Source organism: Ranitomeya imitator, chromosome 1 (assembly GCF_032444005.1).
Source record: "Ranitomeya imitator isolate aRanImi1 chromosome 1, aRanImi1.pri, whole genome shotgun sequence".
NCBI classification, from domain to species: Eukaryota; Metazoa; Chordata; class Amphibia; order Anura; family Dendrobatidae; genus Ranitomeya; species Ranitomeya imitator.
The window spans coordinates 194,295,395-194,321,924 of record NC_091282.1 but is presented as its reverse complement, the minus strand read 5'-3'; the positions used below and the strand labels follow the sequence as shown (position 1 = coordinate 194,321,924).

At 44.1% G+C, this 26,530-nt stretch overlaps 1 protein-coding gene across 6 annotated transcripts in view; it reads right to left on the bottom strand.

The window, feature by feature from the left end:
• COMMD10 (COMM domain containing 10) overlaps positions 1–26,530 on the bottom strand; it is a 484,751-nt gene that overhangs the window by 451,057 nt on the left and 7,164 nt on the right. For all 6 annotated transcript variants that reach the window (XM_069753243.1, XM_069753211.1, XM_069753251.1 and 3 more), the window contains exons 2-4: positions 24,869–24,959; positions 7,732–7,842; positions 3,898–4,053 (exon numbers count right to left, since the gene is read on the bottom strand). In XM_069753243.1, the coding sequence (XP_069609344.1) occupies positions 3,898–4,053; positions 7,732–7,842; positions 24,869–24,959 (358 nt within the window). The remainder of the gene's footprint in view (positions 1–3,897; positions 4,054–7,731; positions 7,843–24,868; positions 24,960–26,530) is intronic.

The window sequence follows — 26,530 nt, the reverse complement described above, 5'->3', positions numbered from 1 at the left end:
CATTTTGATATTTTGCCCATATCTATATATCATGACCTGTTGAAGTGCAATTGAAGCGTGAAACGATCGTCGTCTGTATTTGCTCCACTGTTTTATCTGCCTGCTGTTGGTATGATGATGCCACAATAAAGGATTTTGTTGCACAGGATGGTATGTGCCAATCCGCTTTCTTTTATATGGACATACAGATATCTATATATCTACCCAATAAGACACAAACAACAGTATTTATATGGATGAAATAAATTAAAGTGCTTGTATCACTTTTTTTTTTTTTTGCAGGATTCCAGCCAAGACAATTTTAGGTAGAAAAAATTGCGGATACATTTTGGAATTGCTGAACCATGAGGCGGTAGATTAAAGGGAACGATAACACAGAACTAACAGAAAAGTCAGAGCCGTAATATGTTGCAGCTTATTGCACTATGGGCCTCTCAGGAAGCCGACAACATCTTTTATCACGAACGCATAAACTGTGACTGGAACTGCGATGTGGCATTTATAAGATTGTACACAGAGCAATTTCCTGAGAAATCATAACTCAGATCGGGGCGCGCTTTTCTTTGATACGCTCCATGACAGTTAATGATTCCGATCCTATAAGTTTATAGCTAAACAAGGTGTCGTATACATATTAGCTGCTGTGAGCGGTTATCGGTTCGCCCATTAAGTGTGGCATAGCAGGGACATGCTCTCCAGACTGCTAATTCTGATGAATGAATCGGCCGCCAGACAGATGTCAAGTAATAGAGATTCCATCTTCAAGAGGCGGGCAGTCACATTGGATGTGTCTGGGAGTGAACGCACACAAATCCTGTGTCACTACCCGATACCTGCACACAATCTGCCGGCTGCCGAGGAAAACATCCTTCCTGCTTTCACAGACAACAAATGATAGAGGAGCCGGACTGCAGAGTGGAGAGCTGCGGGAATATCATGGAAATGTAGGAAATAAAATATGAATAAGAGATTGTGTAGGAGATGTGACCCACATGAGGAAATGTCAGAGAACGAAAGGATAATTATATCAAAGGGAACCGGCAGAATGTGCGCACAAAAGTGGAGCAAGCCGTGCCCAGAGTCTATAGAGAGGGGTATTCTGGGTTTATGTAGATTAAAGCTGCGACGTTATAGTATTCGGAGGGTACGGAGAAGAAAAAAGCTCCCTGTTCATGGACGTTCTGTGACGTTTCTTTTCGCACAAGCATTTCCATTTGTTTCTAAATTAAAGTGGACACCAAAAAAAAGAGGAAAAAAGTAGGGCTTACACGTTAAGAGTTTTTTTCCAGCAAAAAGTGCAAGAGGCAATTAACCAACATCAAGGTGTACTTCAATATGGATGGTCCCCATCACTAAGGTCCAGCCTGGGGGGGGTCAGCACTCTTATCCACCCATCTTTCCCAGACAAGGTTACAATTGTGAGCTACGCCTGGTCCCCTTTGATTTCCCCAGTTCAGATGAGGTTTGGCACATGGAGATATGACATTAGTGATAAGGACATCCATATATAGGAACACCATGACGTGGTTGGATGTCTGTTGAACTTTGATTAAAACATGTTAAATATGTAAAACTAAATAGTGAAGTTTATGAATTCACTAACCGCAGTGTGCTGATGCATATATAAAAGTGGACACGTCAAGGTGTGCAACCAATTTCCTAACTTTGCTCCTTATGAGATCAGATTCACACGGAGTTTCGTTTCTCCGCCGAGCTCTTTCGCAGTTGAAGGTTCTATGCACACCGAGTTCAAACCTTAAATTTGGTGCGAACATCTAAAAAAAAAGTCCCATGCGTAAATATATTTTAAATGCCCCATTTACCTGATGGAAGCCAAAAGAACGTCCACTGGGGACAGATTGGCTGCAAGAATGTATATCATGATGTATTACAATGGCACAAGCCAGAGAAACAAGCTGGAAAGTCTTCCAATGTGCACCCCTAGTATATGGCTCAGACACAATGTGCACCCCCAGTATATGGCTCAGACACAATGCGCACCCCCAGTATATGGCTCAGACACAGTGGGCACCACCAGTATACGGCTCAGACACAATGCGCACCCCCAGTATACGGCTCAGACACAATGCGCACCACCAGTATATGGCTCAGACACAGTGGGCACCACCAGTATACGGCTCAGACACAATGTGCACCCCCAGTATACGGCTCAGACACAATGTGCACCCCCAGTATATGGCTCAGACACAATGCGCACCCCCAGTATATGGCTCAGACACAATGCGCACCACTAGTATACGGCTCAGACACAATGTGCACCCCCAGTATATGTCACAGACACAATGTGCACCCCCAGTATATGGCACAGACACAATGCGCACCCCCAGTATATGGCTCAGACACAATGCGCACCACTAGTATACGGCTCAGACACAATGTGCACCCCCGAGTATACGGCACAGACATAATGCGCACCCCACAGTATACGGCTCACACATAATGCGCACCCCACAGTATACGGCTCAGACACAATGTGCACCCCCGAGTATACGGCACAGACATAATGCGCACCCCACAGTATACGGCTCACACATAATGCGCACCCCACAGTATACGGCTCAGACACAATGTGCACCCCCAGTATATAGCACAGACACAATGTGCACCCCCAGTATATGGCACAGACACAATGTGCACCCCCAGTATATGGCTCAGACACAATGTGCACCCCACAGTATACGGCACAGACATAATGCGCACCCCACAGTATACGGCTCAGACACAATGCGCACCCCCAATATACGGCTCAGACACAATGTGCACTGAAGCAACTGTAGCATCCAGATCTTATAGGACTGAAATGCTGGTTTGTAAAAAAAGAATAAAAAAATAAATAAATGTACCGTAATCATAAATCAAATTTTTTAACGCTGGGTTCACAATACATTTTTGCAGTCTGTATAAAAATCTTTATAAAAAATAAAAGGGACCTGTCCTGTCACAATTGACGCTCATGATTCTGATTTGCGACGGAGACTAAAAAAAAAAAAAAAAGGAGCTTGTACCAATTTTGCACCTTGACACTTTCTTTTTTCAAATTAAAGGAAAATATGTGCTTTTCAACAGAATTCGAAGTGTGGTGTGAACAGAGCCCAACTGGTCTTTTCGGATTGTTTTCCTGATTTTCACTTAGTGACACTGGTTTCTGCATGGGGAAGCACAATTTCACTTTTCCAAAGAATTATCTAAGGAACACTGCCTGGATGTGGTCTGTGGTCTTAAATCAGCTGAGAGGAGCTCAGAAACCGACAGGTACAACAAATAGGCCTTGTTTATATCTTCAGTATTTGGTCAGTATTTTACATCAGTGTTTGTAAGCCAAAATCAGGAGCGGGTGAAAAATGGTGACGTGTTTTTATTACACTTTACCTGATTCTTCCACTTTCGATTTTGGCTTACAAATTTAAAAATTATTTTTAGACCCAAATACATGCATTTAAGTAAAAAAATAAATAAATAAAAACATTGTCAGCAGAGGTGACAAGGAAAACCAGAGTTAAACAGCTGCTCGTATGTAAAACAAAGCACTAGAAGAACCTCCAAGTGATAGTAGAAATATTTAGAATTGAGAGTCCTCAGTGGTTGATACCTTTTGATGGCTAACTGAAAAGATGGTAACAAATTGCAAGCTTTCGAGACTACTCAGGTCTCTTCATCAGGCGAAGTCTAAAAGAAATTCTGGAGAATTCTGGAGCTTGCAATTTGTTACCATCTTTTCAGTTAGCCATTAAAAGGTATCAACCACTGAGGACTCTCAATTCTAAATATTTTTCTATCTACTGGCTAACACGGTACCAAGATATATATCTTTCCTGTATCAAGTGTTAGTAGCAAGTAGAAGGAACCATCACCATCATCTTTCAGGGCCAAGATTACCTTTTTAGGAGTAAAAGTCCTCTGCCTAAATTTCTCCACAGTCTCGGGCCCAGCATTATCCCAGACACTGGCAAAGGCTTCAATTTTGCTCTGCTCAAGTTGGATGTTCTCCAGCTGCTGACGAAACACCGGTGTTTTTAAATTGTGGTACACCGCCTGCAAAATAATACAAAGCACATCAGGACATTGTGAGAAGAATTCAGTAACCCCTTAGTGACCGGGCCAAGTTTTTCAAATCTGTCCAGTGTCAATTTATGTGGTAATAACTCTGGAATGCTAACACATAATCCATTGAGTTTGAGACAGTTTTTTCATGACATATTATACTTTATGATAATGGTAAATTTATGTCGATATTTTCTGTGTTTATAAACATAAATCAGAAATTTTTGCAAAAATTTCCAAAAATGTGTACTGTTTTTGAACTTTGAATGATTATCCCTTTAATCCAGATAGTCATACCACACAAAAACATAATAAATAACATTTCCCTAATGTCTGCTTTACACTAGCGCCATTTTGTTAGAATTTAAGATGGTTTAAAAATGTAGCATTAATTTTTTCAAGAAAATTTACAAAACTCATTTTTTTAGGAGAAAAATAGTGAAAAATCCAGCCTGGCAAAATTAGAAGTCACTATTGGTAACAGCCAGGGAAATCGCGCAGATCCTACCACTGCCACCAACTGACAAGGATAACAGCTGAGGAAATCGCGCAGATCCCACCACTGCCACCAACTGTCAAGGATAAAAGCCAGGGAAATCGCGCAGATCCCACCACTGCCACCAACTGTCAAGGATAACAGCCAGGGAAATCGCACAGATCCCACCACTGCCACCAACTGTCAAGGATAACAGCCAGGGAAATCGCGCAGATCCCACCACTGCCACCAACTGTCAAGGATAACAGCCAGGGAAATTGCGCAGATCCCACCACTGCCACCAACTGTCAAGGATAACAGCCAGGGAAATTGCGCAGATTCCACCACTGCCACCAACTGTCAAGGATAACAGCTGAGGAAATTGCACAGATCCCACCACTGCCACCAACTGTCAAGGATAACAGCCAGGGATATCGCTCAGATCCCACCACTGCCACCAATTGTCAAGGATAACAGCCAGGAAAATCGCGCAGATCCCACCACTGCCACCAACTGTCAAGGATAACAGCTGAGGAAATCGCACAGATCCCACCACTGCCACCAATTGTCAAGGATAACAGCCAGGGAAATCGCGCAGATCCCACCACTGCCACCAATTGTTAAGGATAACAGCCAGGGAAATCGTGCAGATCCCACCACTGCCACCAACTGTCAAGGATAACAGCTAAGGAAATCGCACAGATCCCACCACTGCCACCAATTGTCAAGGATAACAGCCAGGGAAATCGTGCAGATCCCACTGCTGCCACCAACTGTCAAGGATAACAGCTGAGGAAATCGCACAGATCCCACCACTGCCACCAATTGTCAAGGATAACAGCCAGGGAAATCGCACAGATCCCACCACTGCCACCAACTGTCAAGGATAACAGCCAGGGAAATCGCGCAGATCCCACCACTGCCACCAATTGTCAAGGATAACAGCTGAGGAAATCGCACAGATCCCAAAACTGCCACCAATTGCCAAGGATAACAGCTGAGGAAATCGCACAGATCCCACCACTGCCACCAACTGTCAAGGATAACAGCCATGGAAATCGCGCAGATCCCACCACTGCCACCAATTGCCAAGGATAACAGCTGAGGAAATCGCGCAGATCCCACCACTGCCACCAACTGTCAAGGATAACAGCCAGGGAAATTGCGCAGATCCCACCACTGCCACCAATTGTGAAGGATAACAGCTGAGAAAATCGCACAGATCCCACCACTGCCACCAACTGTCAAGGATAACAGCCAGGGAAATCGCGCAGATCCCACCACTGCCACCAATTGCCAAGGATAACAGCTGAGGAAATCGCACAGATCCCAAAACTGCCACCAATTGCCAAGGATAACAGCTGAGGAAATCGCACAGATCCCACCACTGCCACCAACTGTCAAGGATAACAGCCAGGGAAATCGCGCAGATCCCACCACTGCCACCAACTGTCAAGGATAACAGCCAGGGAAATCGCGCAGATCCCACCACTGCCACTAACTGTCAAGGATAACAGCCAGGGAAATCGTGCAGATCCCACCACTGCCACCAATTGTCAAGGATAACAGCTGAGGAAATCGCGCAGATCCCACTGCTGCCAACAATTGTCAAGGATAACAGATGAGGAAATCGCGCAGATCCCACTGCTGCCACCAATTGTCAAGGATAACAGCCGGAGAAATCACGCAGATACCACCGCTGTCACCAGCTTGACACGGGACACAACTCCGCTGCCTTCAATCGTCAGGACATCTACGCAATTGACTGACGCGTGATGGACATCAGCCGCGGCTATTTCCACTACTAGGCCAGTTATTGGGGAACTCACAGTGAGCGTACGGTATATACACCTACGATTCCAACTCATGGAATATATATACCCCGGTATAGTGACTGCCAACTACCCAACAACAAAATGAACTACTAGCTACCACCACCCATTGTTTATATGGACCAATTGGACATCTGTTGCAAGGTAGTGCATGGCTTAGGGGGTGCCATTTACAGAACAAGAGGAACAGAGCTATTACATTTTATATATTTAATTCGTAAAGGTAGGAAGTGTTTATAAAGAATATACAAAGATTATACAAAATGGGAAAAAAAACATGCAGTATACACAATCACAATACAATAAAAAAGGATAACAATATAACCCATAGCAAGCTGTATTTTTCAGGTCTGACAAATGACCCAAATCCAAATTCTGCTTTTTATTAGAGCAAGGTTACACCCACATTCCTCCCCTTGGTGAGCTCATATGGAGGCTGATTGTGCGATGTGTTAGGTCTTTTAGAATTTTATGAGAACCCCAGCCTACAGGATATCTTCACCCCTGGAGTTTCCTGGCGGCAGATATTGTCGTCACATTTCTTATCACAATTGTATCTGTCTATAGATATGAAACATGGCATGGATAGCAACATCTATTGGACCAATATTAAGTTGGAGGGGTTCTGCTGGCCAATACTTCAATGGAGTTTGCGGTGTTAGCACCCTCTCACTTCTCCAGTTATAATTTGTATTTCTCTTCTTCAGCTATAATTAATCCCATACGTGCAATGTCAAGGTTATATCTCCCCTCTTTAGAGATGTCTTGTGGATTTTAATTTTTCTCTATGACAATGACACATCTTCATAATAAGTCATCAATATCATATCAATTGGGATCCGACACACATAAGCCCCAGCAGTGCACGGATGTAAACACCTAGAATAAGGTTGCATTGCAGAGCTCAATTCATCATGTGGCAGTCACTATCATGTACTAATAGAGGTTGGTTGCGCAGTACCCGGCACTGAAACTTAAATATTTCTGTCTACATCTTAAACTGCAGACAGTCAGTTCCTTGAATCGCCATTCTGCAGTACTCGGCAGTGGGTACCACACACACTGCACCTCCATTCAAGGTTTACATCCGCCAACTGCTGGAACGTATGACAGCTGTAAGAAGGGGAAGTCGGATGTCTGACCCCCACTGATCTGATACTGATGCGCTATCCCAAGGACAACTCCATTAATTTCAATAAAAGATACTTACTCCAAAACAGTGCTCATATAAAATGGATTTCATCACGCAATAAAACAAACCTTTACAAAACTACACTGATGGTAAAGAATTATGGCTTTCACAATGCGGCTCTGCAAATCTTCCTTAATAATTATCTTTATTAATTAGGTTACTTGTAATACCTGTTCCAAAATGAAGGAAATGGTCTCCAAAACCAATTTAAGACTTTGTTTATCCAATAAAAAGGCACCTTGAAGTTTCTCCTCTTCTTCTTCATTAAAACTCTGTTCTGCCTGTAAAAAAAAAAGGTGAATAAAGTTTACCAAGAAATATATATGCTGTATATGTGAGTGTAGTATAAGGGATAATAATTCAGGAAGGCACACACTTTGTCGTTAGCCAAATCTGCAGCCATATCTTCAGAAAACTGAATTGTGACTGGATGAAATCTATCATTTCATATCTTTATCTGAATAAAACATAAAAGCGCAGAGCGTGCAAAACACCCAAACTATTGAGAGCTAATGTCAGGTATTTGTATCCTTTACACAAGGCATGAAAAGCCTCTTGTTATAATCCCAAGGCTGAGATCACATAACAAATCTGAAAAATAAATGGGCTCAGAGGAATAATTGAGAGTCTGCCCGGGCTGCATTCATCAATCTAGTGATGCCAGAGAGAACCTTATCTTGTTCTTTGCACAGAGTCGGATATAGATCCATCAACTGAGGATGTCAACTCACGTAAATTAGCACTAAGCAGAACTAAATCCAGTTCCGGAGCAGAACATGAGAATGACAATTTACACATGAAGTGTCAATATAATTCCCCTTTGTCCCACCAGATGTGACAATGTATAGTCATACAGGTTAGTAACAGAAGCCATCACACATGGCCAGATGCTTCAGACATTAAGCACAGAAGACCCATGGACCAAACTGACTGATATAAGGGGTCAAGGGGGTTCTGTTTAATATTACGTGGTGTAAGAAAGTAGGAACTAAGGTCCTGGATGGTAGATCTGTGTTGTAATGTAAGCTGTACCAGTAACACTAGGTTACTCAGAGGGTTTAATGTGGCTTGATTTGTTTTTTTTTTTGAGTTTGGGATTTTTGAGTAACCAAAAGAACCTGGCTGGAAAAAGTAAATCCTACGATCCAGTCTAAGGTTTACAGGCCTACTAACAGCAGATTTGTTAGAACAGCAGTGTGGAAAGGCAGAGCTGCTAGTTAGTTAGTCTGCTCTGCAAAGAGGTGTGCAGAGAGGTGCTTGTTTGGTGAACGCGTTTAATACAAGTGTGAGCTGCTGCTGGGAATACCAAGGTTGGTGATGCTGCTGCATTTATGCTGTTTTATTCTGCCTGAAGAAAAGGACTGTTTAGGTTATCCATTGATACTGAAGGAAAGGTGTTTTCACTTTGGAGGTGTAACGTTTATGATGGAGAATAAACTGCATGCTGTTTTGATATATAACCCTGTGCCAGGTGGCTACCCGACAGCATGATACTCTACAGTAGTTATGATACTGTTCCAGATCCACAGTTTAATGGACCCAAACAGATCCTATTGACTTGTATTGGGAGCCACTGTGGTTCGGTCAGCCTTTGACAGCAATTCTGTGACACTATTCTTACCTATAAGAGGCAATATCCTCACGTTCTTTTAGACAGATCCAGAATCATATTCCCTCCATTTCTCTACAGATAGTAAAACACCACCTTTTTTGATCAGTAGTCTTCTTCGGCCTCCATTAGGGATATAACATAATGATCGGACATAAGACCAACACAGTACAGTGTAGGGAGAGTCTAAAGGCACTATTCACAATAAAAATAAGTTGGCCAAACGCAATCATTTTGGTGGATCTGCCAACAATCTAACGTGTCCTCCCAGCTCTCCCATCACAGATGATGTTGGTGACACAAGGATCAGCAATTTGAATTCTAGATCTCCATTTTTTGTCTCCAGACAGATAAGTCGAAGATAGACTAGTCTGGTAAAGGTTTACTCCACTCTCCTCATGGAAAATGAAGATTACTTACCGGTAACCGTATTTTCCAGAACTCAGGACAGCAACATGGAGAGAGAGGATCCACCTTCAAGGACACTAAACCCTACAGCTTTAAAAGGCAGAGCCCTCTAGTATCCTTCAGTGATTTACAAAGCATCAGAGAAACTCCATTTGGTTTGCTTAGTAGACATACTAGTTTGGTAATACATGTTATTCCAGTGGTAATTTATTTTTTTTTGCAACACCCTGTGGGAATAAGGAAGGGTGCTGTCGTGGGCTCTGGAAAATCCAATTACCAGTAAGTAATCATCATTTTTCCCATTTCCCACGACAGCACCACGGAGAGAGATTTTGTCGGAATCCCCTAGGGAGGGACCACCATTTGTAAGACTTTCCTCCCAAAAGTAATATTCCCAGCACCTAAATCTAACCTGTAGTTCTTTAAAAAAAAAAAGTGGAGAGGAAGACCACATGGCAGCCCTACAGATTTGCTCCAGAGAAGCGTTAGCCCTCTCTGCCCAGCATGTAGAAACAGCCCTTGTGGAGTGTGCTTTTATATTATCGGGGGGGGGGGGGATCTGTGAAAGGTTGTTACCACCTTGGGGAGAAATGGTTATACTTAGCCGTGACCCAGCTTATCTGCTAAGGAGTAACTGGTTGATTGACTGACAGTGCTGGCAGCTCCCCCACCCTTCTAGCTGATGTAAGTTTTCCAGAGTCAAAAATATTAGTCGAGCAATCTAATAGGGGCTCAAATGGAGATTTGACTAAAGCTTTTAAAACTAGGTTTAGGTCCCAAGGAGCGGCTCTGGGCAGTGGGGTTATCCAGGAGCAACTGACCGCCTTAACAAAATTTAACTATTAAGCAGTGATCAGCAATTTTTTGGTCAAAGAGGGCCCACAGTGCTGCAGTGTGGACTTTAATTGTACTCTTTTTCAACCCCATCTCCCACCCTTTTTGTAAAAATTCAGAGGACCTGGCTATTTTTTTAACGGGTCTATCACTGAAAAGGTTAGGAACTCTCCCCATATTCTAGAGTAGATGTCTGACGGAATCTTTTCCCTGGACTTCATAAGGGTGGATATTAACCCTTCTGAGCATTCTCTAGCTGCTAGAAGTTCCGCTCAAGCGACATGTCAATTGAAGACCCCTCACATTGCAATGTAATATGGGCCCCTGGGATAGGAGATCTGATATTTCCAGAAGTATCCATGGCACTCACACTGTTAGCCGACATAGTCAGGTGAACTAGGTTATTCTGGGCCAGAAGGGGGCTATTAATAACGGTTTTGGCTTGGGTCCATCCGAAGTTTCCTGAGAATTATCGGAAATAAGGAAATTGGGGTAAAGGCACAAACTAGGTCCTTTGACCACTCATCCTGGTCTATCATGTGACAACTGCGGTGGTTTGCCTCGTTGTTCTCCTTCTTTGAGATAACTTACCAATATTGACTTTTAAGTTTTCTTCTGCTAAAGTGATTATATTGCCTGCTTCTATCATGAGATCTCTTTAGCTCATGCCCCCTTGTTTGTTTATATATGCCACTGCTGTTTTGTTGTCCGATAAAAGTTTCACATGTTGGACCTTTATATCCGGCAAGATTTCTAGTAGTGCCTTCCCAATGGACGTTAGCGCTTTCCTGTAGGAGGATGCATGCATCAACTCTTGAGGCCATTTCCCATGGAGGATTCTTCCCTCTGTGTGTGATCCCCAGCCAAAAGGAATTGCATCCGAGGTGATTATTTGTTTTATTTTATTATTATTTCCCAAGGAACTCCGCCAGACACATTTGTCTTGTGTTGCCACCACCTTAAAGATTATTGTGTCCACTAATAATTGATTTAAACCTTTTAGATTTACGATTGTTCTGAATGATTGATCTGGCTTTTTCCCTAAGAATGTGGGACTGTAGAACCCCTTTCCTTCTTCCCTCTTGGCACACGAGTTAAAGCCCCTTTCTCTAAGAGTGACCTTATTTCCTCCTCCTGGACGTTTTGGTTTAACCCTGAACGCTGATCTTTTGTGACCACATATCTTTCTGGGGAGTGAGAGAAAAATTCTAGTCTTAGCCTGTTCCTTATGGGGTCTAATATCCAAGAGCTTAGGGAAATCCTTTCCCAGGCAGGAAGAAACTGACTCAATTTTCCACCTACCTGGGGCCTGGTGTAATTGTCTCCCCCTTTATTTATTTATTTTTTTTCTTTAAACCCAGATAAACTATCCATTTGCGAAGTCTTTCCTTTATTTTTGGAATCTTTCCATCTTGAGCCATTTTATTTAAGAGCCATTTTCCTTGACAGGCAAAAGGGTCTCAAATTTAGGGGCGCCAGTCTTCAGAAACTGTTTCTTAGAGTCCGCGGTCTTTTCTAGGATCTCATCCAGTGATGACACAAAGATATTCCCCTTCAAAGGGGATACAACCGAGTCTGGATTTAGAGTTGAAGTCCCCAGTCCAATATTTTAGCCAAAGGGCGCTTCTGGCTGAACATAAGGCACAGTCCCACGCTGTTAATCAGACAGCATCCACTGAGGCATCTACAAGAAATCTGTCGCCTTCGCCATGTTCAGTAAACTGGCAAGTAGTTGATCCCTTGGGCATTTATTTCTAATTTGCTCTTGCAGCTAGCTAAGCCACACGCTTAGGGATCTCGCCATATATGTGGCTGCTATATTTGGTTTAAATGTTGTTGCCCCAGATTCCCAGGTTTTTTTTTTCAGAAAGCTCTCTGATTTTCTATCATGTGGGTCCTTAATCAGTCCTTCATCGTCGAACGGAAGCGACGTACTGTGGGACACCTTACATACTTCCACATTATTATTATTATTTATTTATATAGCACCATTGATTCCATGGTGCTGTACAAGAGAATGGGTTACATACAAGTTACAGATATCACTTACAGTAAACTAACAATGACAGACTGATACAGAGGGGCGAGGACCCTGCCCTTGTGGGCTTACATTCTACAGGATTATGGGAAAGGAGACAATAGGTTGAGGGTTGCTGCAGCTCCGGCGTTGGTGAGGCGGTAGCTTCAGTAGTGATGATGAGGCAGCGGGGTCAGTGCAGGCTGTAGGCTTTCCTGAAGAGATGGGCTTTCAGGTTCCGTCTGAAGGATCCGAATGTGGTTGATAGTCGGACGTGTTGGGGCAAAGAATTCCAGAGGATGGGGGATATTCGTGAGAAGTCTTGGAGGTGGTTGGATGAGGAGCGAATAAGTGTGGAGGAGAGAAGGAGGTCTTGGGAGGACCGGAGATTACGTGAGGGAACATATCGGGAGATTAGTTCAGAGATATATGGAGGAGACAGGTTATGGATGGCTTTGTAGGTCAGTATTAGTAATTTGTCAAGTAAATAAGGCAGCACACTGCAGCGCCAAAACATGCAAACATGAGACACGAAAATTGAACTGCATTACTGCACTAGAAATATGAAAAATGAGAGCGTTTAGTGCATAAAAATGGCCAATTTTATGTGTACCTGGTAGCCACTTTACGGCATCTCTCTTATACCAGGTCCTAAACTTGCCTTTCCTCGCTGAGAATAAACGTCTCCATCTGAATGGGTACCTGTGAAACCTCTTCTTAGACTAAAATTCTCTCTCTCTGTGTGTGGAGGGGTATTGGACCTGCTGTAATTAAAACACCTGTGGCTAGGAGGCGGAGTGCTCGATCAGAAGGCTAAAGAATACATTTAAAAAAACTGACCGTCACATCCAAACATAGACTAAGTGTGAACAGGTGCTGAACCTAGAGTCGCCAACTCGTATATAGTTAAGTAAAAAGGGCAGCACACTGCAGCGCCAAAACATGCAAACATGAGACACGAAAATTGAATTGCATTACTGCACTAGAAATATGAAAAATGAGAGCGTTAAAACACCTGTGGCTAGGTTCAGCACCTGTTCACACTTAAGGTACCTTCACACATAACGATATCGTTAACGATATCGTTGCTATTGGTGACGTAGCAACGATATCGTTAATAAAATCGTTCTGTGTGACAGCGACCAACAATCAGACCCCTGCTGGGAGATCGTTGGTCGCTGAAGAAAGTCCAGAACTTTATTTCGTCGCTGGATCTCCCGTGGACATCGCTGGATCGGCGTGTGTGACACCGATCCAGCGATGTCTTCACTGGTAACCAGGGTAAACATCGGGTAACTAAGCGCAGGGCCGCGCTTAGTAACCCGATGTTTACCCTGGTTACCATGCTAAAAGTGAAAAAAAACAAACAGTACATACTTACCTACCGCTGTCTGTCCTCCAGCGCTGTGCTCTGCTCTCCTCCTGTACTGTCTGTGAGCCGGAAAGCAGAGCGGTGACGTCACCGCTCTGCTTTCCGGCTCCCAGACAGTACAGGAGGAGAGCAGAGAAGCAGAGCGCAGCGCTGGAGGACAGACGGCTGTAGGTAAGTATGTAGTGTTTGTTTTTTTTACTTTTAGCATGGTAACCAGGGTAAACATCGGGTTACTAAGCGCGGCCCTGCGCTTAGTTACCCGATGTTTACCCTGGTTACCGACATCGTTGGTCGCTGGACAGCGGTCTGTGTGACAGCTCTCCAGCGACCAAACAGCGACGCTGCAGCGATCCGGATCGTTGTCGGTATCGCTGCAGCGTCGCTTAATGTGAAGGGGCCTTTAGTCTATGTTTGGATGTGACGGTCAGTTTTTTGAAAAGTATTAGTAATTTGAACTGGATATGCTGAAGGAATGGGAGCCAGTGGAGAGATTTGCAGAGGGGGGAAGCAGAGGAGTAGCGAGGAGAGAGATGAATTAGTCGGGCAGCAGAGTTAAGGATGGACTGGAGAGGTGCAAGGGTGTTAGCAGGGAGGCCGCAGAAAAGGATGTTGCAGTCAAGGCGGGAGATGATGAGGGCATGCACAAGCATTTTAGTAGATTGAGGGTTGAGGAAAGGACGGATTCTGAAGATGTTTTTGAGCTGGAGGCGACAGGAGGTGGAAAGAGCTTGGATGTGCGGTTTGAAGGACAGGGCAGAGTCGAAGGTTACTCCGAGGCAGTGGACTTCCGGTATGGGGGAAAGCAGGATGTCATTGAATGCGATAGATAGGTCAGGTAAGGAAGATCTATGGGATGGAGGAAAGATGATGAGTTCAGATTTGTCCACATTGAGTTTGAGGAAGCCAGAGGAGAAGAAGGAGGATATGGCTGATAGGCACTCTGGGATTCTGGACAGCAGAGCAGTGACGTCGGGGCCAGAGAGGTAGTGTCATCAGCATAGAGGTGGTACTGGAATCCATGGGACTTTATGAGTTGTCCCAAGCCAAGTGTATAGATTGAGAAGAGTAGGGGTCCTAGAACAGAGCCTTGGGGGACTCCAACAGAGAGAGGATGGGATGAGGATGTAGTGTGGGAGTGGGAGACGCTGAATGTGCAGTTGGAAAGGTACGAGGAGATCCAGGACAGGGCGAGGTCTTTGATGCCAAAGGAGGAGAGGATCTGTAGTAGGAGGCAGTGGTCAACTGTGTCGAAAGCAGAGGACAGGTCTAGAAGGAGGAGTACAGAGTATTGTCCATTAGCTTTGGCGGTAAGTAGGTCGTTAGTGATTTTAGTCAGGGCTGTCTCAGTTGAGTGATGGGGCGGAAATCAGATTGTAGATTGTCAAAGAGCAAGTTAGATGAGAGGTGGGAGGAAAGTTCAGCATGGACGTGCTGCTCCAGGAGTTTGGAAGCGAATGGGAGCAGTGATATTGGGCGATAGCTGGACATAGCAGTTGGATCGAGGGTTGGCTTTTTAAGGATAGGCGTGATTGGGGCATGTTTGAAAGCAGAAGGGAAGGTGCCAGAAGATCAACCTTGGCCACTTTATCTCATATTTCCGAATCCCCAGTTTCAAAGGGATATTTTCTCTTATGAGAAAAGCACACTTGTTGTTCCAGCTCCTTGGTTAAAATATTCCAAATGTATTCGAATTAGTAAAACATGACAAGCTCCTAGACTGCACTATAGTGCACTCTACTCTCATGGTTGCTCTGACAGCCTTAACTAATTTATTTGAATCTTCTGGCGAGAAACAAGATGAATTTCCGCCGCTGTCAGTCAAAAATGATGATGACGTGTTTGTATAATAACCCGAACTTTACATCTTTTATCTCCTCCTCTGAACTTGAGTTTTCGCTAGCTTCTATTGTTGAGGTGCTGGATTTAATTCCTTTTACAGATTTTTCTTAATCTCTACCCTAATCATGTCTCTCATACGTCCATGAGGGGACCCTTCTGTCAGGGTTTTCTCAATTCAATCCTTACACAGCCTTTTATTGTAGGTGGCAGCTAATCTATTCCTGCATAAAACACATTCCTTGTGCTTGGTTTTATAGTGCACTTTCCTAGGCCTGTCCCATGAAACATATAGATAAAAGAAAAATACAGGCATTTAGATAGGTTTGAATCCCTGGAGAAAAACCTAACTCGTCACACCTGATGCAGAACTACAGAGGGCAGAGGGGTAACTTTCGTAAGTTCTCCAGGCTGGTTGATGTCCTCCATCTGGAATACCTTCCACAGCATAATTAAGAGGTGGAGGGAGATTTTTCTCCTACATACCTCCCAGGTCAGCCCCCGGATCGAGCCAGGAGTAGGGATTGGTTCCTATCCCTGGATCCGTTGCTGCTCCAGTTGTCGCTGGGGATGCACTATGCCATTTCAGGCCGCGCCTCAAGAAGACGCCCAGCTTCATTCTGGGAAGCATACCATGACATACCACGGCCGTACCTACGGAACGGACGTCAGTCCACTTCCAACAGCTCTCAGGGATGAACAGCTGTTACTCCAGTGTTGTGTTACTTACTGAGCTGCTTGTTGCAGTTCTGATAATGTCTAGTGAACCTTCTGACATGTAGTCCTCCATATTCATGGTCTCCAGATAATCCCGCCTCCGCCACTGATTGACAGCTTTCTGCCTATGCACAGTGTACACAGAAAGCGGACATTCATTGGTATGGATGGGGTTATATAGAGCTCAACATAAAAATAGCTGGTGGCTCGGCATCAGAAGAACCAATGATTTTAGCAAAACTGCAGCAAGCATGAATCAGGGTCTCTGCTAAATATCATGCTGCTCTCAGGTGTGGTGACAGATTCCCTTTAAGGAGAGAGTCACACAGCCGTGTAACACGGACGAGGATTGCAACACAATGCTAGGACCAAGCATGGCAGCTGCATAGAAATATGTAACACCGCAGGTAACCGGTTGTTACAGTGGAATTGCTTTCCTCTCGGGGAGGATGATGCCATGCTTGGAAGCGAGGAAGGATCCCTTTAACAGGTAACCGGTACATGCATCACTGTTCTGACTCTAGGCCAGAAGGGGGAGCTCGAGACCCGGATTCAGGGGCCTTCCCTATATATTCTGGCTGGAGGAGGAGTTAGTTCAGCTGGTGAGAGTAGAGTGAAGAGAGTGGAAGCAGACAGAGTCTGAGAGGAAAGCTGGGGCCGTGCAGCCACGTCAGGTTCTGCAGCTCCTGGAAGGAGAGAGGAACAGAGCAGTTTGTAGGAGACAGAGGGGAAGAGAAGCGCAGGAGAGTAAAGAGCTGGAGGGAAGCTGCGACTGAGCTTCCTCCACGCTGAAGGGCAGAATTCCGGTAGCCAGAAAACCGAGGATGTGGGGGTAACTCTATGCCCCATGGCAGAAACCGGCGGACAGCAGATTGCAAGTCGCCTTTCCACCTTTAACACCCGAAGGCACAAAACAGAGCCCGGAGTTATCCTGAGAGACCCTGTAAAAAGGCTTGAGTTACCTGCCATGCGGGTAGTGTCCTACCAGCAAGGGGGACAGAGAGAACGTGAGGACCTTGTGTAAGGCCTAAGGCAACAACGGACTACAACACAGCTCAGAAGGGAAGGCCTCCAACCCCACCTGGCTAGGGGGATTCCTGAGTCGCTTTAAAGCCAGCTGGACCGTACCAGTACCTGTGATCCGGTGCCCTGGACTGTGGCTGCCTTACACCAGTAAAGAGACTGCAACCTTGTGTCATCTGTTTCTTACTACACCATCTTTATCTATTATACTGGGAGTCCTGTGGGAAGCCATACCATCCCAGCTGCCATATCACATCACTCCAGTGGACCCCTTTAAGCAGCGTCGGTCATCCCAGACCGAATACCACAGGCGGCGTCATGAACATTCTTATTTCTAATAACCCCTTTAAAGACATTTCCTTTAATGTGGATGCCCAGGGCCACGGACCGGGTTGCTGCCACCGTGACCACCCCTTTAATGACAACTGGACCCGGTACCGAGTACCCCTAAGGTCCTTAGCGGGGCGCTCCAAATACATGATGTCAGGCTCAGGTGGGGAGAACCGACGGCCAGTCCGAGCAATGAATTCCGATCCTCGCCAGTAATATAAAGCTGTGTGACTCATCCCTAAGTGACAATGTTCCATATGACTACCTGCAGCTTGGTGTTAGCATCTGATGGCCACAATCCTACTGAGGAAAATTGCTATTGCATCCTGTGCAAAATGGCTGCTTCTCTTTAATTATCAATAAATGATAAACTTTCCAAACATAACTGGAATGCGAGTGCGCCAATAAGACAACTTACATGAGGTGACATCACAAATCACATGGAATAAACCCATTGTGTCATTATATATAGGTAGAAATGGATGAGGTCAGTTCAGTGATCGATAGAGAGAAGGGCCAGAAGGAGGAAATAAAACCTCATATAAATGAATCACTCTTCCCAGGTGAAGGACAGTTATCAGGAACGGCTAAAATAAAATATTCATTGAAAACGACAATCTCTATATTTACTTATTCACTGCTGCTAGCCAATTGCATCAATTTCATGTATGAGCGGCACTTACAACTATAGTGATAAACCTGTGAAACATGTAAGAGGCGGCAGAGGATGCCAGAGCAGATGCAACAGCACATTGCTCATTATTATGTGTACTCAATCTAAAAAGGCAGAAATGATGTGATAGCCAAGACTGGAAAATCAGACAGATACTGGAAATAACAAATGCACAACGGCTCTGAACGTTTCCTTATCTCCTCAAGTTACGGCTTCTGCCTGACAACACACTATGGGGAACATTTTAACTGCAGCTTAAAAGCAAACCAGCCCGTGGTCATATCTCTGCATATCCAACCACATCACAAAATGGCACTGGAGGGCTAATAACACTGGCAGACGGGCCGAAGACTGTGCAACAGGAGACCGTTAGCCAAGAAGTATCCAAGAAGAACTAAAAAGGTACGTAGATGCCGACTACCTGCCTATTGTGTCCGACGCCAATCTCTACCAGCTCGGACATAGCAGCGGCTTCTTTTCCATTTTTATGTTGGCGTCATTCTGATTGAAAGCGATATCCCGGCTGCCTAAGTGCAGGAAGTCGGCTGTCCATCAGAATGATTCCAGCAGTCACGACCCATGGATAAAACTTCCTGGAAGAAGAGCTGCTCTGTTGACATGGAGCAGCTGAATCGCCAGCAGGAGTGGTCAGTGACTGTTCTGTGCCAGCAGCGGGTACAGCAGGCAGGTAGTTGCCTGCCTGTTAGTTTTTAGGCACATAGAAAAAAAAAACCTGCATAATCTATTTAAGTTGAGCACCTCTTCCAAAAAAAGTGTTGTTCCACTGACTCTGGAACAGTTTTTCTTTTTCATCTGTGCCCCTTCAGTCTACTTTAATGCCCTACTACCCCCCGTCCTGGAAAAACAATACAAATTTTCCCTTTAACCCAGGGGTGTGCAATTAATTTTCCCGAGAGGCCACATGAGAGACCGTAGCTGTTGTGGAGGGCAAAAACCTATAGGCTGAAATTAATTCTGCTCAATATTAATATCGACAGATTATAATTATTATATTATTGATAATTAAATTAATATTAATTGTATCACATAATATTGAGCAGAATTAAATATGCTGACATCGCCCTATATATCATTTGAACCCAAGTACAGCCCATTCTGTATATCATGAGCTCCACACGGCCCATTATATACTGTAAGAGCCTCCCCATATGCAACATGAGCCCACAAAGCCTCCCCAATATGCGGCATGAGCCCCATACAGCCTCCCTATATATACACTGCATGAGCACCACACAGCCTCCCTACATACTGCATCAGGATCACATAGCTTCCCCAGATACTGAATGAAGGCCCCACAGCCTCCCATATACTGCATGAGGCCCCCGTAGCTTCCCTATATACTGCATGAGGCTCCCATAGCTTCCCTATATACTGCATGAGGCCCCCATAGCTTCCCCATATACTGCATGAGGCCCCCATAGCCTCCCCATGTGCCTCAAAACACCCCCATAGCCTCCCAATGTGCAGCAAAACACCCCCATAGTCTCCCCATGTGCAGCAAAACAACCCCATAGCCTCCCCATGTGCAGCAAAACAACCCCATAGCCTCCCCATGTGCAGCAAAACAAGCTCATAGCCTCCCCATGTGCAGCAAAACAACCCCATAGCCTCCCCATGTGCAGCAAAACAACCTCATAGCCTCCCCATGTGCAGCAAAACAAGCTCATAGCCTCCCCATGTGCAGCAAAACAACCTCATAGCCTCCCCATGTGCAGCAAAACACCCCTATAGCCTCCCCATGTGCAGCAAAACAACCCCATAGCCTCCCCATGTGCAGCAAAACAAGCTCATAGCCTCCCCATGTGCAGCAAAACAACCTCATAGCCTCCCCATGTGCAGCAAAACACCCCTATAGCCTCCCCATGTGCAGCAAAACACCCCCATAGTCTACCCATCCCATACACATGAAAAAAAAACCACACCATATACTCACCTCGGCCCCGTTCCCCGGCGCTCCGCTTCTGTTCCTGGCACCGGTGCGCTGACTCTTCGCAGTACACAGCTGACGCGATGAAATAACGTCATCGCATCACCTGTTTCACACACTGATTGGTGGAGGAAGTGGCCGGAGACCCCTCCTCCACCAACGCAGTCAGTGTGGATATAGACAGCGAAGATAGTGAGTGGACGGGCATGGTGCGGCCCTTGGACTTCTGGTTTCCAGACATACAGACAGCCAGAGGGTCGGATGTGGCCTGCGGGCCACACTTTGCCCAAGTCTGCTTTAACCCCTTCACTCCTATAGCCTGTTTACACCTTCCTAACCAGACCAATTTTTTTCAATTATTCACAATAAATAATTTTATAGATAAAAGAATTGTTTTTGCATTGCTTATTCTGAGAGCTATACCTTTTTTATTTCTCCGCTGATGGAGCTGTATGGCGGCTTGTTTTTTGCGGGACAAGATGACATTTTCAGCAATACCATTTGTATTTTCAAATCATGTTTCATTCCACTTTTTGTTCTGCAATATGCCAAAAAAGCATTATTTTTATGTCACTTTTTTTTTTTTTAAATTCTTTACGGTGTCCACTGAAAGGGTTAACTAGCGTGACAGTTTTATAGATCGAGATGTTATGGACACGGCGATACCATTTTTTGTTTTTATGAGACTTGGATTTCCATGACAGACAGAGGCCGCGACCAATGAATATCCGTGACAGACAGACAGTAGGACAGACAGAAAGACGGAAGTGACCCTTAGGCAATTATACAGTAGATGGATATGATGGAGGCCAAGAACACTGCCCGCTTGTTGTACTTGTTACTCCGATGTGACTTTTCGCTGCCACCACTCACCATTTTGTTGGGCCAGCCCTAGTAACACACTCGGGTACATGCATCCAGCTTTGCCGAGCACCTGATAGGTACTGTTCTTACACTCTGGCATATATGGGGTAGCACAACTAGGCTATACTTTGCTCTTTGATGTTCTGGGCACATTTAGACCAGCAAGGAATAAACATTAATTTAGACTTTAGATTTAATATACAAAAAAAGTTCAGTAATTGCAAAAATGACAAAAAGAAGAAATTATAAAAAAAAAGATGCATAAACAAGCAAAAACAAAAAAAGGAATGAAATCCAGAAACATCCTATAGATTAGATCTGTGAGGGCTTTTGGTGGAGTAGATTACTGCGGAGATTAGGGCAGATCTACACTGGATCTGACAATGGGGGTCTCTGGGTGGGATGTTCTATAGGATCTCAACCCTCCTTCTGGTAAGTGAAAGGAGGATGCTTAATCGTCTGCACAGAAATGGGTGAAAAGACCCCATTCTATTCATGTCATTTTTTTCCCACAGGAAACTCTTGTTGGATAATATCACCGCCATACTTCCGAGCATGCTTTCACCATCCTTGACACACCAAACACATTTACAATACACACGTGGTCAAAATTGTTGGTACCCCTCGTTTAATGACAGAAAAACCCACAACGGTCACAGATATAACTTGAATCTGACAAAAGTAATAATAAATTAAAAATCTATGAAAATGATTAAATGAAAGTCAGACATTGCTTTTCAACCATGCTTCCACAGAATTTAAAAAAAATAGAACTCATGAAATAGGCCTGGACAGAAATGATGGTACCCTTAACTTAATATTTTGTTGCATAATCTTTTGAGGCAATCACTGCAATCAAACGATTCCTGTAACTGTCAGCGAGGCTTCTGCACCTCTCCACAGGTATTTTGTCCCACTGCTCAAGAGCAAACTGCTCCAGTTGTCTCATGTTTGAAGGTTGCCTTTTCCAGACGGCATGTTTCAGCTCTTTCCAAAGACGCTCGATAGGATTTAGGTCAGGGCTCATAGAAGGCCACTTCAGAATAGGCCAATGTTTTCCTCTTAGTCATTCTTGGATGTTTTTAGCTGTGTGTTTTAGGTCATTATCCTGTTGCAAGACCCAATACCTGCGACTGAGACCAAGCTCTCCGACACAGGGCAGCACATTTCTCTCTAGAATCCCTTGATAATCTTGAGATTTCATTGTACCCTGCACAGATTTTAGACACCCTGTGCCAGATGCAGCAAAGCAGCCCCAGAACATAACAGAGCTTCCTCCATGTTTCACAGTAGGGACAGAGTTCTTTTCTTGATATGCTTCATTTTTCCATCTGTGAACATAGAGCAGATGTGCCTTGCCAAAAAGTTCCACTTGTGTCTCATCTGTCTATAGGACATTCACCCAGAAGCTTTGTGGCTTGTCAACATTTGGTTTGGCAAATTCCAGTCTTGCTTTTTTATGGTTTTTTTTTTTAACAATGGTGTCCTCCTTGGTCGACTCTCATGAAGTCCACTTTGGCTCATACAACGCCGGATGGCGCGATGTGATAATGATGTTCCTTGAGCTTCAAGTTCACCTATAATCTGTTTAGAATTTTTTTCTGGGCTCTTTTGTTACCATTCGTATTATCCGTCTCTTTGATTTGTCATCAATTTTCCTCCTGCGGCCACATCCAGGGAGGTTGGCTACAGTCCCATGGATCTTAAGTTTCTGAATAATATGTGCAACTGAAGTCATAGGAACATCAAGCTGCTTGGAAATGGTCTTATAACTTTTACCTTACACATGGTTGTCTATAATTTTCTTTCTAATCTCCTGAGACAACTCTTTCCTTCGCTTCCTCTGGTCCATGTTGAGTGTGATACACACCAGTGAGTATCTGTAGCCCTATACACAGGCCCACTCACTGATTCCAAGATTGTAGACATCTGTGATGCTAGTTAGTGGACACACTGTGATTTAACATGTCCCTTTTGTCACATTATTTTCGGTGGTACCATCATCTCTGTCCTGGTCTATTTCATGAGTCTTATTTTTTTTTTAAATTCTGTGGAAGCATGGTTGAAAAGCAATGTCTGACTTTCATTTGTTCATTTTCATAGATTTTTAATTTATTACTTTTGTCAGATTCAAGTTATTTCTGTGACCTTTGTGGGGTTTTCTGTCATTAAACGAGGGGTATCAGCAATTAGAACCATGTGTGTATATCCAGAATTTGGATTGATAACACATTTCTGTGGTTTCACAAGGCAGAAAATACAGCAGCTTAAATGGGTGATGTTAAGTCTAGCGTTGGACAATCCCTCCCCCCAATTCATTTATTAGTACATCTTTGGTGAATGTACACAAGCAAAGTTTGCCCTTCTAGAACCTGTCAGCTACTGGTTAATTTCTCCACACACAGAGGCTGCTGCTGGGTGACCAGTGATCAGGGATTTACCTGATCCATGACAAAAAAAAAAACTACATTCAGCTGGTTTAATAGACCTCTAGAGATAATCTCCAGCAGTTAAAACACTGACCATCAAAACTACAGCAAGCAGCCCAGTAAGTGGCACATCACTGGAAGCAGGGTCTCTGTCTCTATTTTCTGCTGTTCACACATCAGGAGGTGACAGATTCCTTTTTAGGGGAATTAGTAGTGTTCAGCTGCTCATACACCTTAGATAACTGACAGTAAAACATTGCTTCGGCCTATAACTATCTCTGCCTCTACATCATGCTGCTCTCAGATTTTGTAACAAAAGCCTAGTGACAGATTCCCTTTAAGATCAGTTTCATGAATGTGCTCCTGTTTTCTAAGAATGGCCTAGAACAGGATTTCATAACATTTCTTCCAGCCATAATGAACGTTGTGAAGCTGAATGACAGCATGTAGTATACAAGAAAGCTGCATTTACAATTCAGCAGGTCTGAGAGGCCTCTTCCATCAGTCTTTGCAGGGATCTAGCTGTCGTGATCAACGTACTGAGAAAATGATCTCTATGTCAATCAGTGTGCAGTATATACACTGTACAGGAGAAACTGTCTCAGTGCATAATGCGAGCCCAGCAAGGATGTGAGGAACATGGCCGCTTCCAACAGCGGAGAGCAGATCTGCGAATGGAAATCAGTGCAGGGCAAACACGCAGGTCTCATGCAGGAGTCCTAGAGAGGTTGCAGCACAATTCTCTGGCATGGTGATGACAATTTAGCAGCTCGTAGCCCTCTTTCACGCGACAGTAATTGGGTTGGCTTTTGCATCAGTATTCATAAGCCAAAACCAGGAGTGGGTCCACAATACGGAGGAATTACCAATCTTATCATCACATATGTGTTTCAGCTCTGGCCTATAAATACTGATGGAAGTACTGCCGTAACAAGGCATTAAGCTAGTGATACATCAGCGTCATCCGAACATTAATATGTCTGGAACTGTCCCGATTTTCCCAAATACGTCTCGGGGAAATAAGGTCCGGGCAGCTGGATTTACACATACCGGATTGCTTTATCTCAGGTGACATCAGCCCCACATTCCCTTCCCGGGACATGTACGTGTCTATGGGGGGGGCAGCTGCGGAGCTACCCAACGTGCACGGTCAGCTTCAGCCACCCAAGGGCTTATTACTGGGTAATAGAGAAATTATCCCACAATTATAAAGTCTTTTTTCTTCTTTAGATGCATCTCAGACTCACCTTCAGATGGAGCTTTTGAAGTATCCGTGATAGAAGCCTGGGAAACTTTCCAGCATCCATGCCATTGATAATGGCGACCGCTTGTTTTATGCTGGTAGAGAAAATAAGAGGAGAAGTAAATGTGCATTGTAGTCTGATGAAGAATGTCTGCAGCCCAATGTAAGGCCACAACTAATGTCCAGCGTAAAGGGAACATGTCACGTTATAGAGAAGCTGAGCACATCGCCGGTTTGTGGGGAAAAAAAATGTCAACAGAACTTCAGTTTTATTCATTTTAATAATAAATGTTGGGTCTTTTATTTCTTTTACATAAATCAATAGTATTTGTGACAATAAGAAACTTTGTAATGTATCTGTATCCTAGATTTCCACTTCTTTCCCCCTCAGCACTGATCATTCATGCTCAGTTTAGGGGACATCGCTGAGACAGGAGGTGGCAGTTGGTGTTTATAAGGTTCTATGGAGAATCTACACTCATTTCATGCAAACCTGCGGAGAATGTCTGTCTGCCTCTCGCTTCTCCTTCCCCTCATAGAATTTTAAAAGCACCAACCGTCTCAGTAATGGGAAAGTATGTGTTCACTGAAAACAGATTTTATTTGTACATTGAGAATGAATGACCAGCCCTGGTGGAGGAAGAAGCCGATTTCTCTATTAAGATATATTACAAAGTTTCAATTTTCACGTTTCATATTGATTTATGAAACAAAAATTCTGGGATTAGAAGTCAAATAGGCTGTGATCTACAGCCTTGCTAAATAAAAGAGAATAGAGACAGGTGTCATTAACTGATTAGGACCGCCCACATGACTCCTGATCCCAGAATGAGAGGGGATTTCAATGAATAAAACTCAGGTTATGCTAAGCATTGTTTTCACAAACCGACATATCAATCTGTTCAGCTCCTCCTGCCTGCAGATTAGACGGCCTTTTCAGCGTATTCAGTGTGACGGCTTCTCGTCAGAAGGGGTTATCCACTATGATACTTGTGGGGAACGCCCAAATCCTGACTGAACGGCCGTTATCGATTCCGGCAGTGGCTGAATGAAGACCACAGCTCTGCACACAGATTAGTGGCCACTCCCGAGTACGGCAAATCAACGCCTACATCTTTTAGTTAGGAGCCGGTCTGCAGCAGACACTAATCCGAGTACAGAGCTGTGCTCTTCCATTTGTACACTGTGTACATCCGGCCACCGCCGCAGCTGATAACAGCAGATCAGGGATTATTTCTCAATATTTTACCAAATGTGTTGAGGACAAGATTTTACATAGTAACATAGTTAGTAAGGCCGAAAAAAAGACATTTGTCCATCCAGTTCAGCCTATTTTGTGTCATTTACTAATATATAATTATGACAGGCAGCACATAGAAATCATGGGGCCCCATAGCAGAAGTTTTATATTAAGCTCTAATATTTGGCAGGGTCACAAAATAGCATATCTCATAAATCTGGAGTCCAAAGTAATTTTACTCATAAAGAAAACCCTAGATTCCCTTTCATTGTAGCCATAAGTATGATGCCAGCAAAAGTGCCCCCCATAACACAGTATGATACCCCCACAGTGAATTCTTCCACACGCATAGTATGATGACCCTACTGTACCCAACCTCAACTGCCCCAGCAAAGTATGGTGACCCCAACACAGTATGATAACACA